Source organism: Carcharhinus amblyrhynchos, chromosome 12 (genome assembly GCF_965287045.1).
Source record: "Carcharhinus amblyrhynchos chromosome 12, sCarAmb.v2.hapA, whole genome shotgun sequence".
In the NCBI taxonomy this organism is placed as follows: Eukaryota; Metazoa; Chordata; class Chondrichthyes; order Carcharhiniformes; family Carcharhinidae; genus Carcharhinus; species Carcharhinus amblyrhynchos.
This window is the reverse complement of record NC_137335.1, coordinates 18,963,673-18,991,488: the sequence shown is the minus strand read 5'-3', so window position 1 is coordinate 18,991,488 and position 27,816 is coordinate 18,963,673. Positions and strand designations below refer to the sequence as shown.

Sequence of the window (27,816 nt, the reverse complement as noted above, 5' to 3'; positions counted from 1 at the left end):
GTCTTGCTCCATGCCTATATGGATTACTTTGGTATCTGAGAATTTGTGCATGATTCTGAACACTGCAGTGATGGCGGGAACACATTGAAGAAGCAGCTGAAGATGGTTGAGTTAAGGACATCATCCTGAGGAACTCCTACACAATGTTCAGGGACTGATTGGGCTCCAAGAACCATAATATCATCCTTTGTGCTAAGTGGACTCCAACCAGTAGAAACTTCCGGATTCCTGTTGACTCCAGTTTCGGTAGGCTTTCTAGATGCAACACTTGGTCAAATGCTGCCTTGATGTCAAGGACAATTACTCTCATTTCACCTCTGGAATTCAGCTCTTTTGTCCATGTTTAAACCAAGACTAGTGAGATCTAGAGCCTTTTGACCTGGCAAAACATAAACTGAACATTTGTGAGCAGATTAGTTGCCACTGCAGCAACCAAGAATAGATTGTAACCCACCACAACCAAGTCATGCTTCACAGTACTGTCAATGACACCTCCATTGCTTGGTGGATGATGAAGAGTATACTGATGCAGAGATAATTGGCCAGGTTGGATTTATCCTTCTTCTTGGGGTCACAGCACACCTGGGCAATTTTCCACATTGTCAGGTAGATACCAGTGTCATAGATGAACTGGAATGGCTTGGCTAGGGCATGGGTAGTTCAGGGAGTTGATGGGGCTACGTTCTTGAATGTACATTGTCTGCACCCATTTCTTCATATCATAGAATCCCTGTAGTGTAGGAGGAGACCATTCAGTCCATTGAGCCTGTACTGACTGTCTGACAGAGCATATTACCTAGGCCCATCCCCACCATATCTGTACGAGTTTACCCCACTAATTCCCTAACCTACATACCTTGAGATACTAAGGGGCAATTTAGCATGGCCAATCCACATAACCTGTACATCTTTGGATATCACATGGAGTAAATCAAATTGGCTAAAACTGGCATTTGTGATGCTGTGCGCCTCAGGAAAAGGCTGAGGTGGATCATCCACTCTGCTCATCTAGCTGAAGATCGTTGCAAGTGCTTCAGCTTTGTCTTTTGCACTGATGTGCTGGACCTCCCCATCATTGAGAATGGGGAAATTTGTGGAGCCACCTCCTCTACCTGTTTGTTTAGTTAATCTCCACTATTCCCAACTAAATGTGACAGGACTGCAGAGCTTAGATCTGAACTGTTGGTTATGGGATCACTTAGTTCTGTGCTTCCATAATTGTCCTGTGGTGTAGCTTCACCAGGTTGCCACCTCATTTTTAAGGTATGCCTGGTGCTGCTTTTGACATACTCTCTTACACTCATTGAATCAGAGTTGGTCCCTTGGCAATGATAGTAGTGGTGGAATGAGAGATGTGCAGGGCCATGAGATTGCAAATTGTGGTTGAATAGAATTCTGCTGCTACGGTGGTTCAGGGATGCCCAGTTTTGAGCTTCCAGATCTGTTCTGAATCTGTGCCATTTATCACAATGCTATGTGGCTTCAGTGTGAACAAGAGGGCTTAATCTCCCCAAGAGCTTTGCTGTGGTCATTTCCATCATTTTAGTCTTGGACTGATAAATTTGTAGATTGATGAAAATGAGACCTTGGAATTGGAAATATTTTTGTCCTTGTGTTGGTTCTCACAACTCTTGCTGCAGGCCCAGTTTGGCAGATGTGTCCTTCGTACTCAGTCAGCTCCGGCAACAGTGGTACTACCGAACCACACTTGGTGGTGGACTTTAAAGGTTCTCCACTCATAGCACATTTTGTGCCATTGCTACCTGTTTTGCTTTTTCAAAGTGGTGTTCAACTTAGAAGATTGCTGATTCATTAGGGCAACATTTGGCAATCAGCATGCCCGTGTTTGACCTGATACCATGAGATTTCATGAGATGTGGAATCGCTGGAAGAACCCCAGGGCAATTCCCTCCTTTATTATATTGCATTGTACCACCACCATCTCTGATGGGTCTGTCCAGTCAGTGGGACTGAACAATCCTAAGGATGGAGAAGCAGGGGACATTGGCTGTAAAGAATGATTCAGTGAGTATAACAATGTCAGACTATTGTTTGACAGGTCTGTGGGACGGCTCTCCCAGTTGTGGAACAAGGCTCAGATGTCAGAGGAGAACTTTACAAGGTCAACTTGATAGTGTGTGTCTTTGTCATTTCCGACACCAACTTTAATGGCTAGGTGGTCTGTCCGGTTTTATTCTTTGACCACTCTTTAGCTGTTGGAAACTCGTGGCTCGCAAGACCATTTCAATGGGCAATTAAGAGTCGACCATGTTGCGGTGATCTAGAGTCACATACAGGGCAGAATGGCTAAAGACGGCACATTTACTAATAGTTTTTTATATGATATTCTGATGGCTTTGTGTTCATCATACAAGAGAGTTGTATTTTTATCTTCAGGATTTGTGGTGGAATTTAAACTCCTGTTTCTGGATCAATAGTCAGAGCTCTGGATTACTCATCCAGTAATGCTACTGTTTCCAGTTGTTTACATATGATGCCTTTCACTACTATAGGACATTGCCAAGCACTTTATAGCAAATGAAACATTTATTGACTGTACAGGAGGAAATGCAGTGATATTTATTGGGGATATTGAATGAAGGATAAATGTTGGCCAAGGAGAACTCTTCTGCTCTGCTTAAAACTCGTGCCATGGGATCTTTGACTGCAACAGTTTTTGTTTATTTGAGAAGGGAATACTTGTCAATTCATTGAGTATTTAACTATTTATACACTGATTATAAAAGAACCAATAGGACAGGTTTTCTTTCATTTAACAAAGATGGAGGTTAGCTTTCTTGTGCTTAAATTGATCCAAGTAAAATATTAAAAGACTTACGTGAGGACATGTCCACATGCACACTACACACATGTATCCACACACATGATTACGGAGTGGGGAAGAATAGGTTGGCCAAATTAGATTTCATACAAAAAAGTAAGAGTATAGTATACAGTTATGTAGTTTGGTGACTTGGCTGGCTTCAAGATGAATTCAAAAGTCTTGATGTTTCTGATTTAAAGATGTAGTTGACTGGGTTGATTGTTCATCAGGAGACTGTAATGCAGGGTTGGATTCCTTTACAAAATCTGTGTTGGCAGCTTGATATCACTAAGTAATAAAGCTTACGAGGCGGGTTGGCAAAAGGAAGGGAGGCAGGAGGGATCCCATTTGGGTTTTCTCCCTAAGATGCTTGTTCTAAGCTAGTGTCTTTTTTGATTCCCCCTGGCAGTTGATCCTGGAAGTACACAGACAAAGGTGACAGAGGTGATTAACTCATGTCTGGAAGCTAATTTAGCCAGTGTTCCATAGTCCAAGTGATTGTTCTTAATGACCCATCTCCAACAGTTGAATACCTCAAGAGATTGCCAAAGATACCTTGCTAATGAGACAAGAGATCTGAATCCTTCCCTGAAGTTGTTATCTTGCAGAGTTTTGCAGACTGGATTTCACACCAATGATTGGGATAAGGTGTATATATAGTAATGCAAGATGGTGCTAGCCATCTTGGACTGAGTTCAAATCACTTTAGTTTGTGTTTTTAAAAGGTCTGCTTTTGAAAATTTCAATTCAGATTTGCAGCCAGTGGATTAAAAATAATTATTCAACACATATCATCCCTTCTAGGGAGATTGCATTACTATTGTGTCTTTAGTTTGGAGAAGAATTCTGTGACACTGGTCACCCTACTGTACCTATGTGTTTTGTCTATGTTTATCATTGGGCTGTTCCATCACCATGCAACGTGATCCTGTCTTCACTGGTAATGTACAGGTAGCCATGGGATATAAATCTGGAATGGAAATCATTGTCAATTCTTCAGTCGCTCTGCTGTCGAGACTCTGCAGCACTGACTGAGATCAGTTAACTTGGCAGCAATCCTCCTCCCACAATAATGGTATAAATCCAAGTTAATCTAGTTAAATATCCTGAGGAACTTCACAGAAGAGTAGGAGATATCAGAACAGGTGTTTGGTCACAGGTGTGGATTTCAAGGAGCATCATAAAGGAGGAGAGATTTAAAGTAGGAATTCCGGACATTAATGTTTTGGCAGCTGATGAAAATCAGGAATGTGCAAAAGGCCATGACTAGAGGAACGTGGAGACCTTGGTTGGTTGAAAGTTTGGGGGAGTTGGGGAGTAGGATTACTATTGAGGAGTTAACAAGGTCCAAATAGTCTCCTTTAATGGTAGGTGATATTCTGTCATCACATCTTCCCTTCCCTCACTAGCCAACACCCTTGATGAACACCCAGTGTCGGGTTCAATTCGAGTTAGGAGCTCAATGTGATTTCTATATGAATGTAGATCCCAAAGATTCTGGCATAATTGTTTGGTTACAATAAAAGTTTAATGTTTATTTATTAATGTCATAAGTGGACTTGCATTAATACTGCAATGAAGTTATTGTGAAAATCCTCTAGTCGCCACACTCTGGCGTCAGTTTAGGTACACTAATAGAGAATTTAGCATGGCCAATTCACCTAACTTGCACATCTTTGGACTGTGGGAGGAAACCCATGCAGACCTGGGGCAAACGTGCAGACTCCACCCATACAGTGACCCAACTGGGGAATTGAACCCGGGTCACTGGGGCTGTGAAGCAACTATGCTAACTACTGTGCGACCAGGCAAATCTAAAGTTTGCAGTATCCTCATCCTGCCACCTCAGCACCTGGAGTGACAAGTTTACACCATTGTGTCCTGACTGTTAACAGTTGAATTTACTGTGGTCATTTTCTGTTACAGAGTCTCAAATCTGATGAAGAGCTTGAACACCATAAAGAACCTTTGCATGAAACATTTGAAGCACGAGGTAAAGTGTGTTTTTCAAATGATTTACTATTTGAGTGCTACTTTTTTTTTAACCCAACAACAGCGTTTATTTGTGTAGCACCTTTTAATGTAGTAAAATATTCTAAGGGGGCTTCATATGGACATAGGAAGAGAAGTAGACCAATGAGCTGCTATACTATATTGGAGCATTAAGGAGGAAATTGCGAGGCATCTTGAAGGGAATTGCTTGATAGGGCGGACGCAACACGGTTTCATTAAAGGGAAGTCGTGTCTGACAAATTTACTGGAGTTCTATGAGGATGTGTCTAGGGCAGTGGATAGAGGAGAGCCGGTGGATGTGGTCTTTCTGGATTTTCAGAAGGCGTTTGACAAGGTACCTCACAAGAGGTTATTGCAGAAGGTCAGGGGACATGGAGTTGGGGGTAGGGTGTTAGCGTGGATAGAGGATTGGTTGTCAAATAGGAGGCAGAGAGTGGGGGTCAATGGGTGCTATTCGGATTGGCGGTTGGTGACTAGTGGGGTGCCCCAGGGGTCGGTGCTGGGGCCTCAGCTATTTACCATTTATATAGATGATCTGGAGGAGGGAACCGAGTGCAGGGTGTCGAAATTTGCTGATGACACCAAGATTGGGGGAAAGGCAAATTGTGCGGAGGGTGTGGAGAGTCTGCAGAAGGATCTAGATAGGCTGGGCGAATGGGCCAGGAAATGGCAAATGGAATTTAATGTTGGCAAGTGTGAGGTGGTCCACTTTGGTAGGAAGAATGGTAGGAAGGACTATTACTTACATGGCGAAAAACTGCAGCAGGCGACGGTGCAGAGGGACCTCGGGGTCCTTGTGCATGAGTCGCAAAAACCCAGCTTGCAGGTGCAGCAGGTGGTCAGGAAGGCGAATGGGATGCTGGCCTTCATAGCGAGGGGGATTGAATATAAAAGTAGGGAGGTCTTGCTGCAGCTGTATAGGGCATTGGTGAGGCCGCAGCTGGAGTACTGTGTGCAGTTTTGGGCGCCGCACCTGCGCAAGGATATTTTGGCCCTGGAGGGAGTGCAGAGGAGGTTTACTAGGCTGATACCGGAGTTGAGGGGATTGAGCTATGAGGAGAGGCTGAATAAACTAGGCTTGTACTCGTTAGAGTTTAGAAGAATGAGGGGAGATCTCATTGAGACGTATAAGATGATGAATGGGATGGATAGGATAGAGGTGGAGAGACTCTTCCCGCTCAAAAAAGACAGTAGAACTAGGGGGCACAGCCTCAAGATAAAGGGGAGGCGGTTTAGAACGGAGTTGAGGAGGAACTTCTTCACTCAAAGGGTGGTGAATCTCTGGAATTCTCTGCCCGTTGAAGTGGTGGAGGCTGCCTCGCTAAATATTTTTAAGAAGCGGGTTGATGGGTTCTTGATAAGAGAGGGGATTAAGGGTTATGGGGAGAGGGCGGGAAAGTGGAACTGAGCCACGACAGATCAGCCATGATCTTATTGAATGGCGGGGCAGGCTCGAAGGGCTAGATGGCCTACTCCTGCTCCTATTTCTTATGTTCTTATGATGAGACAAAATCCAACACTGAGTTAAAGGAGGAGATATTGGGAAAGGTGATGATTTTTGATTTGATTTATTATGGTCATATGTATTAGTATATATTGAAAAGTATTATTCCTTGCACACTGTACAGACAAAGCATACCATTCATAGAGGAGGAAATGAGAGAGTGCAGAATGTAGTGTTACAATCATAGTTAGGGTATAGAGAAAGCTCAGTCGGAGGTACATATAGGAGGAGAGAATGGTCATGAGGTTTAGGGCCTAGGGCCCAGACGGCTGTCAGTAGGGCAAAGGAAGTGGTGAATACACAGAATGCTGGAGTTTGGGAAACACAAAGTTCTTGGAGGGCTGACTGAAGTCAGTGTTAAGGAAGGGGTGAAGAATGGAGAGATTTGAGCTTGTGTATGAGAATTAATAAGATTAGACTTGCTGGATCAGGGGCTAAAGTAGGTCATCAAGCCCGGTTAATGGGTGAAAGGGACCTAACGGGTTAGGATCAAAATTTAGATGACCTATTTTTCAAGTACAGCTTGATAGAGCTGTTTTGTATAATTTTATTTAAAGTAGTTACAAAGCTCTGGCTTTCTTTGGGAGTTTCAGAAGTTTTCATACACTTAATTCCCTTTCTTTGCTTGCGTTTGTCTGCTATTGTTTACTCAAGCATACTGTGAACTCCTAATGTGGATTACAGCAAGACACGTGTTTCAAGGTAATCCCAGCTGTCTGCTGTCACTTCACAAAATGTTAGTGGCTGTTGGTATGAGTGAGGCATAAAATACACAATAATGACAAAGAATTGTCCAGTTGGCCATTGGAAGACACAACAATGTAAACAGCTAATGGGTGGGTTGGTTACCCTCCATATATCCTTCTTTGCATCTCTTGTTTCATCATTTATTAATCTGACCGGTTACTGAGAATAAGCTCAGATACTAAATATTTGTTCATCTTTCATCAATAATTAGAATCATAGAGCAATAGAATCCCAACAGTGGAGAAACAGACTGTTTGGCCCATTAAGCCTGCACCAACAATCCCACCCAGGCCTTATTGCTGTGACCCCACATGTTCACCTTGCTAGTCCCCCTGACACTAAAGGGTAATTTAGCATGGCCAATCCACCTAACCCACACATTTTGGAGTGTGGAAGGAAACGCACACAGACATAGGGAGAACGTGCAAACTTCACACAAACAGTCATCCAAGGCCGGAATTTGACCTGGGTCCCTGGTGCTGTGATGCAGCAGTGCTGACCACTATGCCACCCCAACATTACCTTGGGTCTCTGGATTATTAGTCCAGTGATGATATCATTACACAACTGCCTCCCCCAAATTGATAATTACAACTAATGATGTTGCTCAATATTGAGATATCCCTCAAGCCAAAAATGTTACCTTACTGTAAACCTGTTTTTTTAAATGGGAGAAGTAAGTAACACACAAAATTGTGCTACTGTTTTTCTGTGTTCCTAATTTACCAACTATATGCATAACTCACCTTGTTCCAAATTATTTTCCACCGCTGTTCCAATTTTGTTTATATTTCCACTTGCCCCTTGGACATTCCAGGTGATTGGACAATAGAGGTTAAAGTTTCATGCTACTTTGTTCTGGTAACATAGATCAGCTCAACTTATGGCATTGCCCCTTCATCCCCCAGCTCTAGATATTGTAAAACTGGAATTGCCATGTAGAGAATTTTGGACACCAGAAGTCCAGCTGTTACTGCACAGCATGGTGTAGTTGAACACTAATTTACTGTAGTGTCAACCCAATTTCTTAAAGGATTGAATTATGGGAACAGGTCGCATAAAATTTGAGTTTATATTCCCTTGAGTTCAAAAGGTTGAGGAGTGATTTGATGTTTAAAGGGACAGGAAGGAAGGAAATGCTATAGTGGTAAACCTTTGAATATTTTCATCAGTGGAAAAGTATGAAACTTGGAATGGTTTATCTATTGGCCTGATCGTACTTTGAACCGGAACCGCATGCATTAACATGAAGTTTGGTTAATTAAATAGACACTGGCCAGATTTTCTGGTGTTGCCTTGAGTCATCACAGGCAGGGGTGGAGAATTTGTCAGAACAGCCAAAGGTCCATTGACCTTCGGGTGTCCCGTTTCTTCATCATCATCATCATCATCACACACACACCTCGATCTTTTCATCGTTCTGCAAAATACAGGTAACGTTTTTATGGTTATTCACATTTATCAATCAGGAATATTAAAGTCTGCAGAAGCAAAATATGCAGATGCTGGAAATACTTCTCCCACAATTGCTGACTTACCAGAAGATTTCCAAAACCATTTTAAAATATATAGGTTAGGTTTTTCACGTAGAGATTGGATTGACTTGAGTTTTCTCTGAATCCAGTATTGAATTCCCATTTGCTGTTGAAACCCTCATGCATGTGTTTATCACCCCAGAATTCATTGCTCCAGTGCACCATCACAGCTGCTCCCCCCCCCTCCCAACTTTCTACCTAGCAGATTGTGTAGATGTAGACTCATCCAAAGCCCTGCTTGCCCGTCGTCCCTGAACTCATTAACCTAGATTGGCAACACCTTTATTTTTAAATTCTTAGCCTTGTGTTTAAATTCCTTTGTGACCTCTACCGTCCCTATCTCTGTAATCTTCTCTGGTCCTGCAACCTCCTGAGATCGCTGCTCTCCAATTCTGGCCTCTTGTTCACCTTCAGTTTCCTATGCAGCACCTGATGGCTTTTGAGGAGTAAGTTAAACTGCAATGAAATATCGCTCAGGAGTTCCACAGTGCTGTACGTCGTGGATTGTACCACAATGTGCAAAATAGCCATGGGGATAAGTGGGTGCCAGGAGTAGTCCTCCTTGGATAGCTCATGTGTTTCATGACCTTTGTGGCTCCGTTGCATTTGCATAACCCAGTTTAACTTGTTTTTGAGAAGATAATATTTACAGAGGTAGAGTTAGAGAAAAGTCTGTTGTCAACCTAATTGTCATGTGCAGAATTACATGTGGTAATTTTTTTTAAATTGCAGAATTATATCCTTTAAATTTGACAAATTTGTTTTATTTTTATGCATTTTCTGCTTTAGTTTTTTGGATTAATGAAGCAATATGAGATATGTATTAATTGGACAGCACAGTGGTTAGCATTGTTGCCTCACAGCACCAGGGACACAAGTTCGATTCCTGGCTTGGGTCATTGTCTGTGTGGAGTTTGCACGTGTCCCTATGTCTACGTGGGTTTCCTCTGGGGTGCTCTGGTTTTCTCCCATAGTCTAAAGATGTGTGGGTTAGGTTGATTGGCTATACTAAATTGACCCTAAGTATCAGGGGAATTAGCAGGATAAGTACATGGATATATGGGGTAGGGCCTGGGACGGTCTGTAGTTGATGCAGGCTTAATGGGCCAAGTGGTTTCCTCCTGCATTGTAGGGTTTCTATGATTTTATTCTATGTACAAATTGAACACAAAGGCAAAGATATTATGAATTTATAAATCATTAGTTTAGGTGTTATGCCCAATTCTGGACACTATGTATTAGGATCAAGATCAAGGCTGGGGACAGGTGCAGAAGAGATCTATCAGTGGTATTGAGGATGAGGGACTTTTCAGGAGAGACGAGAGAAACTGAGTTATTCACCTTGGGGCAGAGAAGGTTAAGGGGAGTTTTATTGGAGGTGTGCAAAAGAATTTTGAGAAAAGTCTGTTTCTACTGGCAGCAGGGTTGATAACCTGAAGAGACAGATTTAAAGTACTGTAAATTGCAAAAGAATCGGAGGGGAAATGAGTAGGAAGCAGATTCAATAGTAACTTTCAAAAGAGCATTGGTCATATATAATACTTGGAAAAGATTTTCAGGGCAGGAAGCGGAATTAATTGGATAGCATATTCAAGGAGTTACAATGACCGTCTGGGCTTAAATGACTTTGTTTTGCATGTTCACTCTCAGCAAAACATTCTTCCTCTCAAGTGAACTGAGAGAATTGTAAACATGGTTAAGTACTGTTTATTTTTCAAATTTTCAATTAGGTCAGTTGCGCAAGTGGAATCCCAATGATTTTGACAGTGCCAGGAGGTTCTCCACTCCCCGTCCTGAAGCTACAGAGAGCCATGTGCAAGCTATCTGGGAAGAATTGGGAGTAGGGAAGAATGGTTACCTTAATGCTGAGGAGTTGGCGACAGTCTGCAACAATATTGGCCTAAAGGACCTCAAAAATGAAGTATGTGTGTTATTCTCATCTTAATTCAACTTTATTGCAAATATGACTGTGTTTGTAACGTAATATTAACAAACTACGCACATCAGTGGCCTCTCTCTTCCTTCAACCTCTTTGTCTTGCGAAACCATTTACACCAAAAGCGTAACAGAGCATTGTACCCAGTCTTTTCTCGTGAAACAATTAAACTAAAGGAGCATTATTCCCAAGGTCTAATAATATTGGCAGTTGGTTAGATAATTTGTTAATAATAATCATTGATTAATACCAAATTAGTAGCTGTGATCTGGGAAGATTGCTGCTTCATCCCTGTTTAATACTACTAATGAGTCCCGAAGTTCGTGTACTCCAATTTAAATTTGCAAGGTTACCGACGTCACAGTTTAGCCTAAATTGAAAGGATGCCTATCTTTGAAACCTAACGTATAGATGATGATAGTATGGTTTTATCAGAATGTGAAGCACACAAACAGTTCATTTACCTTGTTTTTCATTGGATTATTTTTAAATCTGAGTTTACATCATATAACTATTCCATTTCTGAGGTCAACATTATTTTTAACACCTCCGTGGACTCTGTCAATAAAAATTGGTATTTCTGACTAATTTCTTGCCTTCCTTAGCATTCACAGCCCCAGGTCTACTTACAATACCTCTGCCCTAACTTTTGCCTCTAGAAAATCTTCTCAGATTGCTTGCCTTTACTATCAACTCTAATTTCTCCACACTCCCACTGGCTCTCCACCTGTAAGTTAAACACTGCCATTAACCAGGCAAGTATCCAGCTCCCTCTCTCTACTTCCAATGCTCACTGTTTTCTCCGTTGTTTCAAGGTTATCTGAGAGCCACACATGAGCAAACCTGGTGCATGATGAGCCTTATACAGCACCAAATATGTTAGGACCACGTTAAACCTTAACATTATTTCCTTCTATTGTCAAACTTTCAGTTATTGCAGGATCATCCTGGACATTAAGGATAACATAATGTTTGTTTTGTCTGAAAGATCACACTCTCAGTACTCTCATTCCCACCTTCTTCAACCCCCTTTCCTTGCTGCCTCCAACCTTGGTTCCAAAACAAGTATGAAGAACGTACGATTTCTTCATCTTGAAGGTTAAGACCGTTGTGCAGAAGCCTCATGTGCCAGTCCCTCCTCCCAGCCTAACACACTTCACTTGTCCCAACATGGCTTTCTCATCACTTGGCAATTCTTTGAACTTCAAAAGAATGAAGAGATTTGCTTCAGTGATGGCCACTGTGTGGTCCTTAGATTACCTCCCAATGGAGTTCCTGACCATTCAACTATCTTTCCTAGTCGTAGTGCTGGCTCTTTTATTTGAACAACCTTCACTGACCAGACAATATGCTTCTTCCTTTCTGAAACTGCCATTGTTGTCTTCTCCTCAAACCATCCACCCTTGATCTGTTTCTTCATTCCAACTATTGCCCAATTTCTAACCTATTTCTTGTTGACAATCTTTGCTGTCCTATAGCATCCCAGCTGTATGTTACGTAGAACAGTACAGGAACAAACACCTTGATTTTAAAATACTCATCCTTGCATTCAAATCCCTCCATAGCCTCACTGCTTCCTATCTCTGAAGTCTCCTTCAGCCCAACAACCCTCCAAGATCTCTACCCTCCTCCAACTTTGATCAGTTGCGTACCCTCTCTTTCTTTGATCCACCATTATTGCTATGTCTTCAGCTACTTATGCCCTAAGCTCAGGAATTTACTTCCTAAACCCTTCTTCCTTTACATAATAAAAGCAAAATTCTGCAGATGCTGGAAATCTGAAATAAAAACAGCAAATGCTAAAAAAAATTCAGCAGATCTGGCAGTGTTGGTGGACTTGAAACATTAACTCTGTTTCTCCTCCCAATGATGCTATCAGATCTACTGAGTTTTCCAACATTTTCTATTTTCTCTTCTTCATGCTTCTGTAATCCCAGAATCAACCCCCTACTGTCAGTCTAACATTATGCCAGTGATGATTTAGCTTTCCTACAATTTTCCTTTATTCATTCAAGGGATGTGTTTGTCACAGGCTAGGCTAGCTTTCATTTCCCATCCCTAATTACCCTTGAGAAGATGGTGGTGAGCTGCCTTCTTGAACCACTGCAGTTCTTGTCGTGTAGGTACACTCATGGTGTGGTTAGGGAGGGAGTTCCAGGATTTTAACCCAATAACAGTGAAGGAATGGCGATATATTTTTAAGTCAGGATGGTAATTGACTTGGAGGGGAACTTTGAGATGATGGTGTTTCCATGTGTCTTCTGCCCTTGTCCTTCTAGATGGTAGTGGTCGTGAGTTTGGAAGGTGCAGCTATTGTATATCAGTAATGGAGGGAATGAATGTTTGTGGATGAGATGCCAATCAAGCAGGCTGCTTTGCCCTGGAAAGTGCCAAGCTTGTTGGGTGTTTTTGGTACTGCATTCATCCAGGAAAGGGAAGAATATTCCATCACACTCCTGACTTGTGTCTAGTAGATTGTGGACAGGATCTGGGGAGTCAGGAGATGATTCATTCATCACAGGATTCCTAGCTTCCAACCTGCTGATATAGCTGCCGTATTTATATGGCTAGTTCAGTTCAATTTCTGGTCAATGATAACTTCCAGGATGGTAAGAGTGGGGGATTCAGCAATGCTGGAGCCAATGAATATGAAAGGGTGATAGTCTCTTGTTGGAGATGCTCATTGCTGGCACTTGTGTGGCACAAACATTACTTGCTGCTTGCTAGCTCAAGGATGGACACTGTGTAGGTCTTGTTTTATTTGGACATAGACTGCAGTCTGTGAACATTGTGCAAACATCAGTGAAAATCCCCACTTCTGATGAAGCAGCTGAAAATGATTGGGCTTAGGACGTTCACCTGAGAAACTCCTGCAGTGATGTCCTGGATCTGAGATGATTGAACCCCAACAACCACAAACATCTTTTACGTGCCAGGTATGACTCCAATTAATTTGCCTGATTCCCATTAACCCCAGTTTTGCTGGGGCTCCTTGATGCTACACTTTTTCAAATTGATGTCAAGGGCAGTCACTCTCCCCTCATTTCTGGAGTTCAACTCTTTTGCCAATGTTTGAACCAAGGCTGTAATGAGGTTAGAAGCTGCGTGGTCCTGGTAGAACCCAGACTGAGCATTCATGAGCTAGGTATTGCTAAGCAAGTGCTGATTGATAACACTGTCAATAGCCCAGCATTTTCTAACAAATCATCGCAAAAACTCAGTCTGCAGGTGCAGCAGGTGATCAAGAAGGCGAATGAATTGTTGGCCTTTATCGCGAGGGGGATAGAATGTAAAAGCAGGGAGGTCTTGCTGCACCTGTACAAGGCACTGGTGAGGCTGCAGCTAGAGTACTGTGTGCAAGTTTGGTCCCCTTATTTGCGAAAGGATATATCGGCCTTGGAGGGAGTACAGAGAAGGTTCACCAGGTTGATACCGGAGATGAGGGGATTAGTTTATGAGGAGAGATTGAGTAGATTGGGCCTGTACTCGTTGGAGTTTAGAAGGCTGAGGGGTGATCTTATAGAGACTTACAAGATAATGAAGGGGCTAGATAGGATAGAGGTAGAGAGATTCTTTCCACTTAGAAAGGAAACCAGAACTAGAGGGCACAGCCTCAAAATAAGGTGGGGGGGTCAGTTTAAAACAGAGTTGAGGAGGAACTTCTTCTCTCAGAGGGTAGTGAATCTCTGGAATTCTCTGCCCATTGAAGTGGTAGAGGCTACCTCTTTGAATATGTTTAAGTCATAGATAGATTTCTGATCGATAAGGGAATTAAGGGTTATGGGGAGCAGGCGGGTAAGTGGAATTGATCCACTTCAGATCAGCCATGATCTTATTGAATGGCGGGGCAGGCTCGAGGGGTTAGATGGCCTACTCCTGCTCCTATTTCTTATGTTCTTAATGGTGGGTATAATGATAAGCTATTCACAGTGGCACTGTGATTAGCACTGCTGCCTCACACCAGGGACCCAGGTTCAATTCCTGGCTTGGGTCAGTATCTGTGAAGAGTCTGCATGATCTCTCCGCGTCAGTATGGATTTCTTCCGGGTGCTCTGATTTCCTCCAACAGTCTGAAAGACTTGCTGGTTAGGTGCACTGGCCATGTTAAATTCTCCCTCAGTGTACCCAAACAGGTGACGGTACGTGGTGACTAGGGGATTTTCACAGTAACGACTGTAATGGTAATGTAAGCCTACTTGTGACACTAGTAAATAAACTTAAAATTTAATGTGTAAATTGTCCAGTAACTTGTAGCATAGAAGAGATAGCTCAGAAACTATGAGTTGCCACAAGTTGCTTAATAACCTATGCTGCTTTGACATCATCCTTGCAATAACTGTCATGAAATTGCTGCATTTGTACATAAATTACCAGTTAGCATGCCCAGAAAGTTAGGGATACGATTCAATAGCATAAATATCTTTTCAATGTGGAGATTTATGCCAATCAATCTCTGGTCAGGAAAGGGAACAATTTAAACTACTAAATCTCATTTATGCAAGTGAGTGTTGTTTTTGGAGATGTATAAAATTCAAAGTTTTAAATTATTTTCTTGCCTTTTTGTCTCTATTGCTCTTAAGACAATTTACTTCTGTTTATCTTACTGTACTGTGTATGGCACAGTGGTTAACACTGTTGCCTCACAGCACTCGGGACCTGGGTTTAATTCTGGCTTGGGTCGTTGTCTGTGTGGAGTCTGCATATTCTCCCCATGTCAGCATGGGTTTCCTCCAGGTGCTCCGGTTTCTTCCCGCAGTCCAAAAGATGCGCTGGTTAGGTGCATTGGCCATGCTAAATTCCCCCTCAGTGTACACAAACAGGTGCCAGACTGTGGCGACAAGGGGATTTTCACAGTAATTTTGTTACAGTGTATGCCTACTTGTAACACTAATAAATAAGTGTTAAATTTACTTGATTTGACTTTGCCTTTTTATTTCTTTCAAAGTCATCCCTCTGTTTCTTTCTCAAATCTTAAAACTCATTTGTTGAAGAGATAGACTGTCCCATAATTTGTTGAGTTGCTCCATCAGTTTCACCTCACTGTTGTCAGCACGTATGTCCAGCAGCTTGCGTGGGGAAGCACTTGAGCTGAGGGAGAATGTGTGACAGGACATGACGCAAAATGTGCTATTTCAGTAGAATCTTGATCAAGGTCTTCACCCCCAACAAAATCTTTTCAGCCTTACCACTGAACCTATTCACTTCCCTGGCTGCTAGCTTAAGCTGAACCAGACTGTGCACAAACAGTGTGCTGCTGGGTTCACCTCCCAGCTCCATGGCCCAGTTAGTACTCCCTCTACCCAAACCTTATCCAACATTGCCATCAATACGCTTCGTCACTTGTCAGTTGTACTTCCCTATTGAGCTCCTTAGGTGAACTTCAGCCCACCTTACAGAACTCCTGATTTCTGCTTTTCAAATCATTTAAACTTCAGCCACCTGTTATTATCCTCTTTTAAAAAAGACTCACGTTTATAAAGCATCTTCGAATAGTCTCAGGAACTATCAAAGCACTTTATAGTCAGTTAAGTACATTTGAATTGCTGTCACTATTCTAATGGAGCTAATTTGCATGTGCAAACAGCAATGTGATAATGATGAGATAATTTTCTTGTGGCAGGCTTGATTGAAGATTAAATGTTGGCTGGGATAACTCTCCTGCTGTTCTTCAGATTAGTGGCATGGTGTATTTTGCGTCCACCGGAGAGAGCAGATGGTGCCTTGGCTTAACATCACATTCAGAAGATGCACTTCTGGCATTGCAGCATTCCCTTTGGCATTGTGAGGAGCCCCATACCAAGCACTGATTGTTTATTTCATACCCGCTTGTTGGGGGTAGAGTGATGCCAACAGCATGAGTTCAGTTGTGTACCAGCTGAGGTTATTCATGAAGGCCCCACCTTCTCCACCTTGCCCTGCCTAAGTGAAGACCTTTCTTTCTAATTTACTTGATTGTAGTTTGAATGATGAGATTATTGGTATAAAATCTTGCCTCTGTATGTTTGAGGTGTTTGTAATTTTTTTCTACCCCCTCCACAGGAAGTAGCTGATCTGTTCAGAAAGTTGGATAAAGATGGTGATGGAAAAGTAAGCCTCAGTGAATTTCTTCTTGGCTTATTTCGACATGGACCTGTGGCTTCAGTCCCTTCTACACCCCGCAAGCAGAAATATCGTCGAGCTCTATATCAGGTCAGGCAGAATATAATCAAGTTATTCTTTTAAGTACTGTTTAGTGTATAAAGTCAAGTTTGCTTTCTCTCCCCTGCCTTTCCAAATGCATCATCACTTATCCATCTAACATTTGGCTGTGGGTCTAAGCAGTTTCATTCTTTCAGCATGAGCCCATCTCTGTTGCTTTCCCTGCTATCTCTTAGCTCTCCAGCATTCAAGATTCTGCCTTCCCATAACTCCTTCTGCCTACACCCTATGACCCTCTTGCTTCCATTGACTTTCTACACCATCTCTTATTTAATCCTCTCACGCACTTTTTCCTGACCTCTCACTACTCCACTGTTGACCTGAATGCTTATAACTCCATTTCTTCACCTGCCATCCAATTACCCTTATGTTGCTCATACTTCTTCCAAGTTTTCTTCTCTGATCTCTTTCCCCTCCTGTGCTCCACCGGCCAAATCTGAAAGTCTTGCTGTCTTGCTTGTGTCCAAAATCTCCAGTTCCCTCTGGCAGCCTTCTTGTTTTCCTGTATAATAAGAATATTGATCTATAAAGAAAACACTCCTCTAATTTAAAAAAAAGGATCAGTTTCATAATTCGGTGTATTAGAAAAAAAGACTTGATCAGAGGAGCGATTGAGACAATTCCCATGTGGAACAGGAATAAGAAGGCATGAAGCCAGAGCTGTATCAGATGATTTGGACAACAGGGATGCCAAGCAACTTAAGCCAAAATGCACATGTAATGGAACCTGGAGAAGTGGAGCTGGGAGACAGAGATTGAAGGAGGAATATTGCCATCTAGTGTTGGTATTTCTTGTTTTTGGGGAATTCGTGCTGCAGTCTGTGACAACAATTTCCAGGAGTTAAATATGGTGACTGCATTGCGTGCACAAATAATCGATTTCTTTTCTCTCAGACCTTTGATGAGAACATATGTAGAACAGCAACTCCATCCTTGATGTCACACACTATAAGTTCACAGCTATTCTCTGGTCTTGATGACGGCACTGGTTATGTATCATCTGAACAAATAATCAACGTGTGGCAAGAAGACGGAATTAAAAACAGTAAAGAGATATTGGAGGTGAGACAGGGCTCTTGTTGACCTTTGATAACATATGTCTTATCTCTCTCTACTTAGCTCCCTCTTCATATGAGCAATTGAGACAATTCCCCATGTGGAACAGGAATAAGAAGGCATGAAGCCAAGGCAGTCAAAGCTCCTTATTGTCTTCCTGAGCTGTGGCTCAGGCAGAATCACTCCTGCTTCTGAATTGGAAGGTCCTGGGTTTGAGACCCACTCTCAGAATGCTGAGAGAGGCGAGGGAGGAAATTGCTGGAGCGTTGAGAAAAATCTTTGTATCCTCACTGGCTATGGGAGAGGTCCCAGAGGATAGGAGAATAGCCAGTGTTGTTCCTATGTTTAAGAAGGGTAGCAAGAATAATCCAGGTAATTACAGGCTGGTGAGCCTTACATCAGTGATAGGGAAATTATTGGAGAGGATTTTTTGAGACAGGATTTATTCCCACTTGGAAATAAGTGGACGTATTAGTGAGAGGCAACATGGTTTTGTGAAGGGGAGGTCATGTCTCACGAACTTGATTGCATTTTTTGAGGAAGTGATAAAGATGATTGATGGTAGAGCAGTGGATGTTGCCTACATGGACTTCAGTAAGGCCTTTGACAAGGTCCCTCATGGCAGACTGGTGCAGAAGGTGAAGTCGCATGGGATTAAAGGTGAGCTGGCAAGGTTGGTACAAAACAAAAGAAGACAGAGGGTAGCAGTGGAAGGGTGTGTTTTTGAATGAAAGGCTGTGATGTGGTGTTCCTCAAGGATCAGTGCTGGGACCTTTGCTGTTTGTAATATATATAAATGATTTGGAGGAAAATGTAACTGGATTGATTAGTAAGTTTGCAGATGACACAAAGGTTGGTGGATTTGTGGATAGCGATGAGGACCATCAGAGGAAATAGCAGGATGTAGATCAGTTGGAGATTTGGACAGAGATAGCAGACGGACAAATGTGAGGTAATGCATTTTGGAAGGTCAAATACAGGTGGGAAATATACAGTAAATGGCAGAACCCTTAAGAGTATTGATAGGCAAAGGGATCTGGGTGTACAAGTACACAGGTCAATGAAAGTAGCAATGCAGGTGGAGAAGGTAGTCAAGAAGATATATAGCATGCTTGCCTTCATTGGCCGGGGTATTGAGTTTAAAAATTGGCAAGTCAAGTCATGTTGCAGCTTTACAGAGCCTTAGTTAGGGCACACTTGGAATATAGTGTTCAATTCTGGTCGCCACACTATCAGAAATATGCGGAGGCTTTGGAGAGGGTACAGAAAAGATTTATCAGGACGTTGCCTGGTACGGAGAGTATTAGCTATGAGGAGAGGTTGGAGAAACTTGGTTTGTTCTCACTGGAGCGACCACTGGAGGTTGAGGGGGACCTGATAGAAGTCGACAAGATAATGAGAGGCATGGATGGAGGGGATAGTTAGAAGCATTTTCCCAAGGCAAAAGAGTCAAATACGAGGGAGCATACGCTTAATGTGCGAGGGGTAAGATTTAAAGGAGATGTAAGAGGCAGATTTTTTATACAGAGAGTGGTGGGTGCCTGGAATTCATTGGCGAGGGAGGTAATGGAAGCAGGTATGTTAGTGACTTTTAAGGGGCATCAGAATAGAGGGATATGGTCCCTGGAAGGGTAGGGGTTTTTGATAAGACAGGCAGCATGGTCGGTGCAGGCTTGGAGGGCCAAAGGGCCTGTTCCTGTGCTGTAATTTTCTTTATTCTTCGTTCACTCCAGGAACGGGTTACAGGGTAAGTCTTGACTTGATAGGCCAATTGGCCTCGTTCAGCACTCTATGACTCATTCTGAATGAGTTAAAATAGACCCTTCTTAGGTCGGCAAAAAGGATTCCATGGCACCGTTTTAAAGATGAACTGGTCTGGTGCCCTGGCTAATAATTACCCCCTCAGACAACAACAGCTCTGATGAAGTGTCATCTAGACTCAAAACATTGGCTCTGTTTTCTTTCTCCATAGATGCTGTCAGAGCTGCTGCGATTTCCCAGCATTTTCTGTTTTTGTTTCAGATGCCTGCATCTACAGTATTTTGCTTTTATATCACTTCACTGAAACAGATTATCAGGTCATTATCCTATTGTTCTTTCTGGAACTTTGCTGCTGTGCTTCCTACATTACAACAGTGGCGATGCTTAGAAATAATTCTCTTTTGCTGTGAAAAGCTTTCATCATGAAAGGTGTCATATAAACAAAAGTCTTTTTTAAAAAATCTCATTGGAGGAATTAATCTCCACTTCCCTTCAAAAGAAAGGAGATCACATTATTGATAGCTTTAAAAATTCTGTCTTTTCAAGCATGTCATTTTTGACCTAAGCTTGCTGGGCAGCATGGTGGCATAGTGGTTAGCATTGCTGCCTCACAGCACCAGGGACCTGGGTTCAGTTCCCAGCTTGGGTCACTGTCTATGCGGAGTCTGCATGCTTTCCCCATGTCTGTCTGGATTTTCTCCGGGTGCTCTGGTTTCCTCCCACAGTACGAAAGATGTACTGGTTAGATGCATTGGCCATGCTAAATTCTCCCTCAGTGTACCAGAACAGGTGCCTAGTGTGGCAACTAGGGGATTTTCACAGTAACTTCATTGCAGTATTAATGTAAGCCTACTTGTGACACTAATAACTAAACTATATAAAAAAAAAGAAATAGCTAACCAATTAGTTCCACTTTTTCCCCACTGCCTTGTAAGTTTTTTCCTTTCCAACTATATATTCAGATCTCTTTGAAAAATTGAGTACTGACTTACTGTTTGCTTCACTTTGCTAAACATGTCACCACCAGGTACATTCCTTTATTTAGTGCTGAAATTTTGAGTCAATACTGATTTTTCAGTTATAAAAACAGAAAATACTCTGAATAAGTCATATGGACACAAAACGTTAACTCTCTTTCTCCCTCCACAGCATGCTGCTTGACTTGCTGAGTCTTTCCAGCGTTTTCTCCTTTTGTTTCAGATTTCCAGCATCCGCAGTATTTTGCTTTTAATTTGCTGATTTTTAGTTAATGACCTGTTGCAGTATGAGAGTAAGAATGTCGGTCGAAACATTATTTAATGGTATTTTAGCGCGATTCCATTTTATGTATTTTCATTTGGGCATAAATGTGTATTGAGAACTTAGCAAGGATGCAGAACAGAAGCAACTAACTGTTTTTCATTTTGGTTATCTGTGCTGTTGAAGTGACGTTTTTCCCAGTCAACAATGCTGTTCAAATGGGCGCAAAAGTGGTTGTGCTCAGAACGTGCAGAAACCAAGTGTTACCAACACCATCGCTGTTGCTGTTTTAAGTTTTGATCGCAATCTATTGGAGCTTTTGGAGTTGCATCTCCTTCACTCACTTTATAGTTATGTCAGAAATGGTAATCAGTGAATTGTAAAAAAAAATTACAAGGATTTTTTAACTTGTTTGGTTTTTCTCATTTCTTCCTTCATTGCTTCACTTTGCATTTGGAAGGCTGCTGCCCAGTCATTCACACTTCATCCCAACACATCTTTTGTTCCCTTAACTTCACCATTACCACACTCTTGATTTTTTTTTGCTATTTAATCTCTCCTACCATCTTTCCTTTTGTTGTTCCTGCGCCCACTTTCCCCCTTTACTTGCTCACACTCTTCCATTTCTCTCTTTCCTCTGTTCTGATGGTCATTGATCTGAAGTGTTAACTGTTTCTCGCCACAGATGCAGCCTGATCTCATAGTTGTAGAGATTTGCAGCATGGAAATAGGCCCTTTGGCCCAACTTGTCCATGCCACCTTTTTTTTATCACTAAGCTTGTCCTCATTGCCCATGTTTGATCTGTATCCCTCTATACCCATCTTACCCATGTAACTGTCTAAATACTTTTAAAAAGACAAAATTGTACCTGCCTCTACTACTACCTCTGGCACCTTGTTCCAGACACCCTCTGTGTGAAAAAAAATGCCCCTCTGGACCCTTTTGTATCTCTCCCCTCTCACCATAAACCTATGCCCTTTAGTTTTAGAACCCCCTTATTTTTGGGAAAGGATGTTGACTATCTAACTGATGGCTACACCCCTCATTATTTTTATACACCTCTATAAGAAAGTTCTCTATGCTCCAGGCCAAAAAGTACCAGTTGATCCAGCCTCTCCTTGTAACTCCAACCATCAAGTCCCAGTAGCATCCTAATAGTAAATCTTTTCTGCACTCTTTCTAGTTTAGTTATATCCTTAAATATTAGTACTTCCCCGACAGGGAATTGAATCCTGGCCTCCCGCATGATAGGCAGGGATACTAACGATTACACTACTGAGGATTGGACCTGCTGAGTATTTGCAGCACTTTCCATTTCTATTACTGGGGCCTTGAGTTGGTTTTGAGCCCATGTATCATAGAAACCCTTCACTGTAGAAAGAGGCCATTTGGCCCATCGAGTTTGCACCAACCACAATCGCACTCAGGTCTTAACCCATATCCCTACGTATTTACCCGCTAACCCCTTTAACCTACACATCTCAGGACACTAAGGGGCAATGTTAGCATGGCTAATCAACCTAATCCACACATCTTTGGACTGTGGGAGGAAACCGGAGCACCCAGAGGAAACCCATGCAGACATGAGGAGAATGTACAAGCTCCACACAGACAGTGACCCAAGCCGGGAATCAAACCCAGGTCTCTGAAGCTGTGAAGCAGCAGTGCGAACCACTGTGCTACCGGGCCACCCATGGTGGTATAGAAGAGTGAGAAAGCTAACTCACAAATAGGCAGCCCTCAGCTGAATGTTGATGCAAGGTCATAGCCCCAAAACGTTAACTCTGCTTCTCTCTGCACAGCTGCTGCCAGATCTGCTGAGTATTTCCATCGTTTTCAGCTCTAAGCTGCATAATTGTTTTGCTTCCACAAGATGTCTGATCATTTCATTAACTGTAGTCCTGTTGCTCATTGTTGAATAATATTGATACGGGAACATAGAAGCCTGTTTGCGTTTATTGTGCCTTAGATTGTGGATTATCTGTATTTTGAATCTGTATTTTAAATTCATCTATCCATCTTGTTTCTATAACCCTTAATATCTGTGACCAATAAAATTCCACCAATCTTCATTGAATCATAGAATCCTTACGGTGTAGAATGAGGCTATTCGGCCCATTGGATCTGCACTGACTCGCTGACAGAGCATCTCACTCTGACCCTATCCCTGTAACCCACATAATTACCCCGCTAATCTCCCTAACTTACACATCTTAGAACACCAAGGGGCTTAGAACACCAATTAGCTTGGTAATTCCAACTAACTTGCACATCTTTGGACTGTGGGAGAAAACCGGAGCACCTGGAGGAAACTCCATACGGACGGTCACCCATGGCCGGTGTCAAACCCGGGTCCCTGGTGTTGTGAGGCAGCATTGCTAATCACTGTGTAATTTTCATTGGAACTAACCTCAACAGTTTTTTGGGCGAATGTTCCACGTTTCCAATACAGTTTGTGTGGGGAAGTCACTCCTGATTGGGCTGCCTCTGTTCTGGATTTCTCCAACTGGAAGAAATGGTTTCCCTCGATTTACCCTAACAAACCTTTTAATCGTTCTAAACATCTCAATTAGATTGAGATGTCTGCCTCACAGCGCCAGGGACTCGGGTTTGATTCCCAGCTTGGGTCACTGCCTGTGTGGAGCCTGCACATTCTCATCATGTCTGTGTGGGTTTTCTCCAGGTGTTCCAATTTCCTCCTACCATCCACAGATGTGTGGATTAGATTGATGGCTCGTGCTGAATTGGCCCTTAGTGTCAGGGGAACTAGCTAGGGTAAATGTGTGACGTTACCGGAGTAGGGCTTGGGTGGGATTGTAATCAGTACAGACTCAGTACAGTACTGCCCTTGGAGGGCAGTTGAGAGTCAACCATGTTGCTGTGGTTCTGAAGTGACATGTACGCCAAACTGGGTAAGGATGGCAGATTTCCTTCCCTAGAGGACATTAGTGAACCAGATGGATTTTTCCGACAATCGGCAATGGTTTCATGGTCATAAGTAGATTCTTAATTCCAGATTTTTTAAAATTCAAATTTCACCATCTGTCGTGGCAGGATTCAAACCAGAGTCCCCTGAACATTAGCTGAGTTTCTAGATTAATAGTCTAGTGATAATACCCCTACACCATCACCTTTCCTGTTTATTTGAAGAATCAGGTGATTCGCAGTGAGAAACAATGGTTGATTGCTATTGATGGACCAGTGCAATGGATCATAGACTCACAAAGCTCAGTACATGTTCAGGCTCTATCTAGTTAGTCTCACCCCAGTGTTTTTTTCCCTGTAACTCTTCAACTTTTCTTCTTTTCAAATGTGTATCCAATTTCCTTTGAAAGTTGCTATTTAAATGTCACCACCCTCACAATGTGTGAATTCCAAATCATAGCAACTAGTTCTGTAAAGAAAAACACATCTCTGTGATTCTTATGCCAATTCTCTTAAATCTGTGCTTTCTGATTACCAAGCCTCCAGCCAGTGGAAACCATTTCATCCTTATTTACTCTATTAATAAACATCTGATAATTTTGAGCACCTCCATAAAATCTCCCTTTTACCTTCTCTGTTCTAATGGTATATCGTATCGCAGATGCACGATTCTTTGAAAATTTTATTTATGTTCTGATACTGAAATTCTCCCATTCTCTCTCTTTTTCACAAGAAGAGAATGAGTTTTCGGGAATAAACTTACGAGCATTGATTATAATGGCGGCACATTTACAGAATTCACTTTTCAAAGTGTTGATCATTTCATTTTGACAGACATTGGACTTTGATGTGGAAGAGAAAGTGAACCTTGCAGACTTGACCAAAGCTCTTGAAAATGAGTTATTGGCCAGCAAAAATGGGATTCACCAGGCTGCACTATCCTGTTACAAGAATGAAATCAACTGCCTTCAGTAAGCATCTCAATGTTAGCTTCCTGTGCAATTAGTGTTTGTTTTTAATGTTGATCTGTGTCATCCATGGCTCTTTGGTAGCACACTTGCCTCTAAATCAGAAGGTTATGGGTTCAAGCCAGTACGAAAGACTGACGTTTCGGTGCTGTCCTGAGGGTGTGCCGTGATGTTTGGCATATCATTTTTCTGATAAGATGTTAAACTGAGGTGTCTGCCTTCTCAGGTGGATTTAAAAGATTCCATGGCACTATATTGAAGAGCAGGGACATTCTCCTGGTAAACATTCGTTCCTCAACCAACATCACTGAAACAGATCAACTGCCCAATATCACATTGTTTTTGGGACTTTGATGTGTTTCCTACGTTGCAATAGTGAACACACTTCAGAAGTGTACAGAATTGGCTGTAAAGCATCTTGGACTATCCTAAGGTGTGAAAGACACTGTAAATGGAATGTCTTTCTTTCTCAGTTATGGAAATGTTAAACACCCCTCTGTGCGGTATCTCTGTGTGTCACAAAACAATTCACGTTAGTGCTGTTGATTGTCATCACTAGTGAAACAGAAGGTGAGACATTTTCAGCTTTAAAGAGTCTTAATTTTTCAATCACTTACATTGGTTCCCAACTCTGACTGCATCTCGCCAACCAGCCAAACTGTCCGCTTCCATTTCAATCCCAGATTCTATTCCATTCCCAGACAACTCCCTCCCAGATACATTATGAATTTTACTAACATACCTTCCAGTTGAATCATTGCCTTTGACGTGTTACCCTGAATCTCTGAAAAAGGAAACTAATATAGATTTCAATTGCAACGGGACCTCCCAAAAGAAACAATTCTGAAAGGACATTCCTCTGTTTCATTGCAGAGTGGGAGAGGGGTTGAGGGATGATAAGTGCTGGAGATCTAAAATCTGCTCCCAGTGTCAAAATGGATCATCTGATCGGGGGATCAGCTCTTCCACATGAGTGGCTCTGAATTCAGGTTGTTTAATTCCTTTCCTGTGCTGCTTTCTTAGCTTTTGCTCCTTTGACTTTGGGCTTGGTCTTCGATTTATCCATTTTTTTTGTACATCGGTATAATTTTGGAGGACCGGTGTGTGTGCGCAGATGGATGTTGGCAGGGGACACAGTATTCTCAACCGCCATTAAGTTAGTATGTGTTAAAAAGATCTGTCTAGCTGTTCCAGATTACCATCTGTTGGTTGTTCTCACCATGAGAACACAAACCATTGACATGAGAACTAACACTGCATAAAATTATAAATAACCTTCAAGTTGTGTCACTACACCCATTGTGTCAATCACAGTTAATGCCAACTCTGATCAGTTCCTTATTGTCCTCTGCCTGCATCCTTCATCCCAGATTTTCTTCTATGTCCTTCCCTCAATTCACATCATGGCACTTTCAAAATCCCTACTGTGTAATCTTTGACCCCCTGTTCACCATGGATTTCTCTTTCACTAAAATTTGAGATCATTTGATCAGCTGCCTTTGCCACTTCCCTCCCTTCTGTTAGCCTATTGGGTCAAAGCTTCTCTAAAGCTTCCCTCATGTCCTAGCCCTGAACTGGTATTTTTTTTTAGTTTCTCTTCTCTCTCTTCACCAAACCACCTAAACCCCACCCCCCACCCTCCCCATGCTCCCCATACTGAGCTGACACCTTCTGAGATCTAGGTCCTATTCCCATGAAACAACTGACCACCTAACTTCCCTTCCTGATTCCCATGTTTGACAGGTTCTCTCCCTGTCAAATCTGCTGTCATCACCCCTCCGCTCAAGGAACAACCCTTGACTCTGCCTCTTCAGCCTTGTATGCAACCAATCCAACGCCAACCTCACTTTCTTCCTCAAAGTCCTTGAACATATTACAACCTTTCAAATTTGTGCCCATCTCTCCTGAACTCTGTCTGAATCCCTCCAATTGTGCTTCCGCCCTGTTATTGTAGCAAAGTGACAGATTACATCTTGTGTGACTGTGACAAAAGTAAACAATTCCTCCTCATCCTTCCTGATCTGTCTCCGCTGACACAACTCCACTGCCACCCAGCTGAGTGTGACTGCACTCGCTCATTTCCCTTCTTGTCAATCTATTCATAATTGGAGCATCACCTGCAATGCCTTCTCTTCCTGCTGCTGCACTGTTACTGAAGTGTCCTCCAAGGAACTATCTTTGGCCCTCTCCTATTTCTCATCTACAGGCTTGCCCATGACAACATAATTCGAAAACACATATCACTTCCTAAATTCACTCTGACAACTCCCAGATCTACCTCACCGCCACCTCTTTCTACCCCTTCACTACCTCCAAATTGTCTGACAGCTTGTCCAACATCTAGCTCTGGATGAGCCGATATGGCCCCCAATTAACTATTGCTAAGACTCTTTTCCCCAGCTACCAAATCCATTGCTTTCCCTGAGGATGTTTGATGCTGAACCAGCTTGTTTGGCAACCTTGGTGTCATGATGTGAAGTTTCAGTCACATCCACCTCATTGCCAAGACAGTCGGTCTACTCCCACTGCCGTTACATCACCCAACTCTGTCTGACTCAATTTATCTGTCGCTAAAACTCTAAATGTGGAGATGCTGGCGTTGGACTGGGGTAAAACAGAGAGAAATTCCACAACACCAGTTTAAGGTCCAAACAGGAGTTCCGAACTCCCAGCCACCTGACGAAGGGACAGCCTGCCCTGAAAGCTTGTGGCTTTTGCTACAAATAAACCTGTTTGGACTTTAAGCTGGTGTTGTGGGATTTCTTTCTGCTAAAACTCTAATCCATGCTTATATTACTTAGTCCAGACTATGCTGATGCTCTACTGGTTAGTCTCCACATTCTGCACGCTGTAAACTTGAGCTCACTGTAAACATTATAGCCTGTTTCCTTGCATGAAATCCTGTTCATTAATCAACAACGTGCTCGCTGCCCTACATTGGGTCCCAATTAAACAATGCCTTGATCTTAAAAATTCGAATCCTATTTTTTTTCAGATCCTTCCATGGCCTCATCTCTCCCTAACTCTGTGATCTCCAATCCTGCAAGCCCTTTGAGATATGTGTTCCTCTAATTGTGATCCCTTTAGCATCCCCAATTTTAATCCCTAT

General features: G+C 42.4%; 1 protein-coding gene across 5 annotated transcripts in view; it reads left to right on the top strand.

Moving 5' to 3' along the window:
• Positions 1-27,816, top strand: part of ninl (ninein-like) — a 120,767-nt gene that overhangs the window by 26,320 nt on the left and 66,631 nt on the right. For all 5 annotated transcript variants that reach the window (XM_080200139.1, XM_080200141.1, XM_080200140.1 and 2 more), the window contains exons 5-9: positions 4,751-4,817; positions 10,354-10,544; positions 16,599-16,748; positions 17,652-17,819; positions 24,574-24,710. In XM_080200139.1, coding sequence (XP_080056265.1) covers positions 4,751-4,817; positions 10,354-10,544; positions 16,599-16,748; positions 17,652-17,819; positions 24,574-24,710 — 713 coding nt within the window. The remainder of the gene's footprint in view (positions 1-4,750; positions 4,818-10,353; positions 10,545-16,598; positions 16,749-17,651; positions 17,820-24,573; positions 24,711-27,816) is intronic.